General features: G+C 36.5%; 2 protein-coding genes across 2 annotated transcripts; one reads left to right on the forward strand and one right to left on the reverse strand.

Moving 5' to 3' along the window:
• Window positions 1-495: 495 nt before the first annotated feature.
• LOC144443328 (uncharacterized) lies at window positions 496-1,521 on the forward strand. The gene has a single exon (XM_078132789.1). It carries the CDS (start codon window positions 496-498, stop codon window positions 1,519-1,521), a length of 1,026 nt encoding a protein of 341 aa, XP_077988915.1.
• Window positions 1,522-6,312: 4,791 nt separating this feature from the next.
• Window positions 6,313-7,784, reverse strand: LOC144438078 (protein SPMIP1-like). Its single transcript, XM_078127111.1, has 2 exons — window positions 7,362-7,784; window positions 6,313-6,878 (listed from the first exon to the last, which is right to left on the reverse strand). Exons 1-2 carry the CDS (start codon window positions 7,699-7,701, stop codon window positions 6,673-6,675), a joined length of 546 nt encoding a protein of 181 aa, XP_077983237.1. The 5' UTR covers window positions 7,702-7,784; the 3' UTR covers window positions 6,313-6,672.
• Between the last annotated feature and the right edge of the window lie 173 nt (window positions 7,785-7,957).

The raw sequence follows: 7,957 nt of genomic DNA on the forward strand, positions 1-7,957 counted from the left end.
TAATTTCTACCGGATTTATACTATGGTCAGTTTTAACGCGTCTCGAATGATCCTGGACTGGTAAGATGTGCAATCTGATTGAAATCCGATGTGGTGAAAGCCGCTAGATGCCTTTATTTACATCTATTTCCATCATTTTGTGTCGTTTGTTTTGTTCCGAGTGATCGCTGCCTTCCCACATTTCTTATGGGAAGGCGGCGATCACTCGGAACAAAACAAACGACACAAAACCGTGGTGGAAATAGAGGTAAATAAAGGCATCGAGCCGCTTTCACCGCATCGGATTTTAATTAGATTGGTAAGATATGTTACTTTTGAATTTCCTAATAAATCATGTTCATCTTTCAATTTCTCTTTTTTATCATTGTAGGTGAATGACGCTGGGGTTTACGCACCAATAGGAGTACCGTAAAAAAAATGATACCAATATGACCAGATACGATGACCATTATTGTTATATGACCATATATTGGTAGTTACTGTACCAGTAACAAAATGAAAAGCTGTAACTGTAGACGGCCAAGCGCCAGAAAATTAGTGATTATATGTGTTGTTCTCGCAATTGGTTCTATTACTTTAGACTACATGTACCTTGTCTTAACATCAGATTGTAGGCTTAGCTTTAAAGATGTACTCTTCATAACAGGGTTTCAACAGGCTGCCTTTGATACACGAAATTACACAAATGTAACAACTCAAGCTACACCAATCTACAACCGATACGGTTTTGTCACTACTCAGTTTCTAAATCTAGGGTATCTAAACTTAACAAAGAGTTGGATCTGCAATGTAGAGTGCTTTGGAATACTTCCATCGACTCTGTTCATCGTAAGTGATATGGAAACCTACCAACGTCTAACAAGTTGGAAACCAGAACTTAACGTTGTACTTGAAATATTCGGCTCTCCAGAGTCTATGCTGTTTGGTGAAGTTGACTATTACAAATATGGACTGTTCAGGGTGAGAGTTATCAACGAAATTCTTAAGGGTGGTATGTCAGTGTTTGAGACCGAGTCCGATGCTGTATGGTTTGATAATCCGACTAAATACTTTCAACGGTACAAAAATATTGATCTGATCGTAATGGATAATGGATGTGCCGATATGAAACCATCCGGTGTCATCAATGGTGGTTTTATCTATCTAAACGCAACGTCAGAAACACGATACATTTGGAATGAACTGACTGGAGAACTTCACAATATTATGCATCGATATAAGACATGTAATGATAAAACAGATATTGGTATCACAGGTTCTGAACAAATGATCCTTGGTCAGATTCTTAATAAACATCCGTTACATATGCAATGGTTACCAATCGAACATTTTGTGAGCGGCTTTTGGTACATGCAGGAAGAAGTCAGGCTAAAAACAGACCCTGTAGTGATTCTTAACAACTACATACGAGGGAACGATAACAAAGAAAGTCGTGCAAAGCAATGGAGTCACTGGTGGCTATCGAATGATGGCAAATGTAAAGCATGTCCACCAAAGTTATACAACAGTGTCAATATTTGAGGGGCACATCAAGGAAGAAAATACGATACAAGGGATCAGTGTGGACTAAGTCTATTAGAATAGTATTTTTTTATCCATCCATCCATCCATCCATCCATCCATACATACATCCATACATCCATACATACATACATACATACATACATACATACATACATACATACATACATACATACACACACACACACACACACTCATACATACATACATACATACATACATACATACATACATACATACATACATTCATACATACATACATACATACATACATACATACATACATACATACATACATACATACATTCATACATACATACATACATACATACATACATTCATACATACATACATACATACACACACACACACACATACATACATCCATCCATCCACCCACCCCCCCCCCCCCACACACACACACACACACACACACATACATACATACATACATACATACATACATACATACACACATACATTATATAAATACTTTACCTGTACATGCTATTTTCATGTAAGTTGGAATAAACGAATTTGATATGTAAAAGAAATAAAATAATTTGATATGTATGTATGAATGTACAGTATGTATGTATGTATGTATGTATGTATGTATGTATGTATGTATGTATGTATGTATGTATGTATGTATGTATGTATGTATGTATGTATGTCTCTCACCATTTGCTTGTATAATTGTAAAAATATAGTTTCTTTGAAATACTGAAACTGAAATTCGCGCTGCTACAGGCAAAAACAAACGTAAACACCTCACCTGTCTGCGTGTTTGGGGGCACTCTTTAATTATCTAAACAGGTTTGTCGTAAAATGACACGTACGTTCACGTTTATTCTTTCGCGTGTAATGATAGAATGCATACCACTGCACAAACTTAAACACTTTTCACGATCATCACTGGTAAAAGGATTGCTACAACGTATATGTCAAACACTGTGTAAGCAGTACATATAACTATATCATACCAACTTCTCATGAAAACTGGCATGATAGTAAAGATTATTTGAAAGGCATTTCAGAAGTACAACCCATATGATTAAACTCTATCTCCTCACAGGCTGGAACAAAAATGACCTGTATTTTTGAGACTACAAGTACTTTCAATCTGCCAGGGATCGGAACTGATTCAAGTTGATTAAATATTGGTGGGTTGTTTCCATTGACATGTCATAGACCCAATGACTTACTTACAATGACATACTTAGTATGTAAGAATTACCAAGTTACATTGTGTCAACGTTTACAGGTCTAGGTGAAAAGACAATGTGATTGCATAATTTGGAAAAGAAAGAAAGAAAGTGGGTGTTCATGCTTTCGAATAATGACAAAGTGTAATCTAGTACATACACATATGTGGAGGGTGGAAGGGGGGATCAAGTCGTCAATTTGCAGTGAACTTGATATGATGCAAAATAATCATACATCAAAGATAATGTTGTATCGTCCCAGTAAGCTACTGCAGTACTACTGTAGTAAAATACGTCATTGCTGTTCACGGTCTTATCAAATTGTCACACATTGAAGCCTTGTCCGGTTGAATTCCAGAGCATCATCACCATCAACTCAAATAGAACGGCAATGTGTAATTGGTCCGATACGGGTGGTATATTTGTAGTTTACACACTCCGGGGAAAAGGCCTTTATCTGTTTTGTTTGCGACACTGGTCTTGTACATTTATATTTTAATCCCCCCCCCCCCACCTCTCTTGGGTATGGTTATAAAATACATTGCCTGTCAATATCGCATATTTCCATATACCAAAATACAATATTTTAATTATGTAAATTGTCCGTTGAAGTAACCAGGAATTGAAGCAATCGTTTTTTTTAAATGTAAATTAGAAGTTATTAGGACTGTGTTAATGTTCAGAGTATATTGGTCTCATGTATGCGCATATGCACCTTGGTAGATCACGAAGCTCCTCTGCAAGGTCAATCGAACGCAAACTCACACTTTAACACGCATGATTAACCATCAGAAACTGTCGGCACAACACCCAAAATTCCCACTAGTCTGAGTCGGACTAGTAGTTATTCAATTTTCCTGATTACCTCTTTTCGAAATGAATTAATAGTAATTAATGGATGTAATCATATTTAATAAGAAATAGATTGGTATTATCGAGCAAATGTATTTGTACTCTTTTGGCACTATGTGTAAGCCATTGTATTCTGTTGGCACTGTACGTCAAAATCGATTCAAAGTTTGTTTGTTGTTGACAACAGACCACCTTTTGAGGTCAGACATGGTGTGAAATATGAGATGGGTGTAGTAAACATAGAATCAATACTTTGATGAATTGAATGTGTTAAATGTCAATTGTTCAGTGTCTGCAGGCAGTCGTGAAATGGCTGAAATTTAAAACGTAATGGTTATCGAGAATACAGACTTGTTAGTATAGTATCGGTCTTCGGTTCAAGTAACGAGTAACGGCTATTTTCAATTATTTAGGTAATTTGTGGATGTAATATTAGGGACATGTGATAGAGGGACTATCATGACTGTGGTACAGCTGTTAGCCGCAAGAGATTGGTAAAATGTCGCACGTTGAGTTCAACATAGAACATTGATTATCAGTATACCCTCAAGATCTAACACATTGCCATGTACACATGTATCTTATAACAAATTGAAGGCAATGGTTTAGAACCAGATTTGCGGACATTTATTTTGAATGTAAAAATATTTTAATCACTAAAAAGGCATGCATTACATTTTACCGAGAAAGTTACACGAAAGCACATTTTGCAGGAAAGACCCACGTGGAAATATAACGAATAAACAGAGTTCAACCTTGTCTAAGATAATATAATCGACAAAACACACAGGCTGCACCAACACGTACACACAGTGTAATGTCAACTTGAGTTTATCGATTAAAACATTATGCACAACGTGACAGACACATATCAATTTCCGCCAGCGGTGTAACTTAGAAATGTTGTTACGTGTATATTATCGTTTAGAGGCATTGCGTTATATTGTACATACTAGATTGTACAACCGGTGGTAATGTACACTGGTACGTGAATCCTACCATAAGATGTGTAATTGGTATAGTACACCAACAGAGAGTATATAATTAATTAATTAATTAATTAATTAATCTATATTGGAAGATATCATCAGAACACATGTACCACAAATTAAAATAGCACTGGAGGTGTACAAGCGCTCTCTTAGAGCAACGCTAGTTGAAATAATTGTGACTGTGTACATTTGTACATGCTTTGATATAAACGAAACTTCATTACACCAAAATTTGGGTTTTCATTCCTTCCATGGAGTGAGTTCCTTGTAATACCAGTCCAGCAACAACAGTGGGTCAATTAAAGATACACTTTCCAAAATGTACGCTTTGGACAAACTTGGAAGTATTCACTGAGCCATTGGATCTTGTAAAAATTTGGTTTTAAAAATATCAATTTATTAAGAATTCATTATCACAAATAGTCAATATTTCCATCACCTGAGTAGGATGGGTGGATGGATGGATGGATGGATGGATGGATGGATGGATGGATGGATGGATAGATGGATGGATAGAACAGTCTGTAGATTCGACAAAGTTTATATCACTGTGATAAAGAACTCGAAAAATGAATTAGTCTATCATCTATATCGGCAATGACAGTACAGTAGTATTCTAAGGCATAAAAATATATACACAGTAAAATTATTATTTACTTTGCGACCTTATCTTTGTCCCATAATATGTCACCCAAATGCAAGCTAGAGTTATATTTTAATTTTGCTTTTTGTCATCGGAGGTATAAAAAATATCATTCGACCAATACAGCTACCCTTATCTTCAGAAACAGTTCTATTCCAAAGTTGAAATAGCACACACTCAAGGGAAGATACAGTGTATATTCTTGTCTGTGATATAGGTGAATTCCAAGGAATTACCATATTACATATATGTTTGAAAATGGCACCATATAATTAAATTATTGCACCAGACATAAATCTGGACCTGATTATGTGTACTTTTTGGTAAACAAACAGTGTTTAAGCAATCAACCAAGCAGGGGAAAACAACAACATCTGCATTTAAGAAGGCCTACACAATGTACAAATGTACAAAACACTCTGATTTGCATCATTCATAACTATTGTAAATACAACACCAAGACAAAAATATACCCTATAAACAACTACTCTGAGTTTTTCAGTTAAAACTTTCTTCACGGTAATGCTGATGTTTAGTAGATGTTACTTTATGTAAATTAAATGAAAACTTATAAAAGTTAAAACAGTATTATAAAAAAAAACAAGTTTGGCAGTACGTCACAAGCATATTACTGATACAAGTATAATCATTCAAAAAACACACGGTTAAGGTAAGAATAAGGATTCAATGTATCCTTACATGGGTGGAGTAACAAAATACGTCTAAATTTGAGAGGGGGCAAATATCCTATTTCTACCACATGGGACTGTCTACAGTGTTGTTGTAATTGTTGTTCTAATAGACCGTGATGTTACAGATACACAATGTTGACATTTGAGAAAGGCCTAATCAAAACGTCATTACCTTCTCTTGTGTAAGCTTTAAACATTGTGAACTGTGTATGGATAGACTAACTTTAAAGCCACAGCAGCGTAAACTCTATAGTATACAAGACAGTATAAACAGCAATTCACCAAAAGTACATAATCGTCATAGCTGAGATTTCAACCTATATACGAAATGAAAGCTAACACGGGTACATTTTGGCGTCGCCTTTATGTAATATCAGCGACTTCTTGACAGGTGAAAGCAGCGTTTTGGAACATTTGAACTCTTTCAGTAAGCTTTTACCAGATTTTCACACCAGCAGAAGTGGTCACCGCCTACAGTTAATGCTATTGTGGCTTTAAAGTCATGCGTCATTGAAATTAAAGAAATAAGTAATAAACTTTCAATCATATCCCTACTTCTAATCCTTCGAAGTTGTCTGTTGTTTTCTCTTATAATAACAATGTTATATTTCTGATTCACGCTCAAAGACAACAAAAGTACATGTCGGTTCAAACTTCTTGCAATTCCAACGAATCACAAGTTAGTTTATGTAAATCTGTCAGGACTCGTCAGATAGAATTCCTGGATGTCTACACAGCTTTAATGGTAGACAAGTGATAGAAATCTATAAAATTCCGTTGGTTCTGTAGAAAGACTCTTTCACTATACGCGATCTGCCAAAAGCTGGTGCTCGCATTTCAGTGACGACATCATCTAGTCGCCAGCCATATTCCCAGCTACTTGTGATTGGGAACTCGTACTTTTCCTCGGGTTTCTTCAATTTCCTTTGTTGCAGGTAAGCGTATCTACCCTCTCCAAGTTTGCTGAAACCTGTGGAAGGAAACAATAATGATAAACATTGTTACAAAGAAAACACACGGCATTCAGGGCGAAAGACATCCTAAATGGACATATTCTGCGTGCCAGACTTACTAAAACGAAATGCACTACAGAACAATGACGTCACTAGACACCTGTTGCATCGTCTGTTTTTCGGTAGGAGACGAGCAAGTACATTACTTGTATCCCCAGGACAGAAAATTCTTTGTTTACTTCAGTCTGTCTCCCTGGCTCTAACATGGATTCTAAATACAACATTATACATTGGGTATCACAGTAAATCACATTGAATAACAAACAAATGAGAACAATCTAAATTCCATTGTTGATACGTTGGACAATAAACCTCCAACTACTAACGCTGCGTCAGAAGGCCTCTTTATCAATTGTCAATAACTAAAATAGACTGCCATGACAATTTAATCACGATGTGATAGTGTGTTTATTCTTTGATCTTTCGACCTATCCACTCACCTTTATACAATTGCGCTTTCGTGGACGTCGAAACAGGTCTCATTTCAACTAGCAAAGCGTCGGGATTCTTCTTTGCAAGCATAGCAAAACTTGCTTTCGCTTCGGCTTCCTTCTTGGCCTTGTCGTCGGATTTCTTCGCCCTTTCTAGCTGTGGTAATTTCAGTGTCATGACAGGTTTGGGTACCATGTCTGGACGCTGTTTCCGACGAATAGCTTTTGCCGAGTCTTTAGCAAACTCTTTGCTGTACTTCTCATGCCAAGCAAGTCGTACATACGCCTCCTTTTGGATCGACTCCTTCCAGAAATTCTGTCTCTGGGTGTCCATTAATTCTCGCACCATTTTGGACGGATTTTGATGTCTGAAGTAAATATAGACGAGTAAATATATATGGACACCTCAGTCCAATGTGTGGACGGAATAGATTTATGCTACCGCCTCACGCAAAAGTCGATTGTACACGTTTTTGTATTCATATGGCTTCCAACGTTGCTATGGCTCGCCTCCGGTTGGGACATTCCATAATTTTTAAGGGTTCCCAATCCTCGACATAGAACGCACGTGATTCTCATGTTGAAATTGTTGACCAAAAGATAAT

The sequence above is a fragment of the Glandiceps talaboti genome, chromosome 1 (assembly GCF_964340395.1).
Source record: "Glandiceps talaboti chromosome 1, keGlaTala1.1, whole genome shotgun sequence".
NCBI classification, from domain to species: Eukaryota; Metazoa; Hemichordata; class Enteropneusta; family Spengelidae; genus Glandiceps; species Glandiceps talaboti.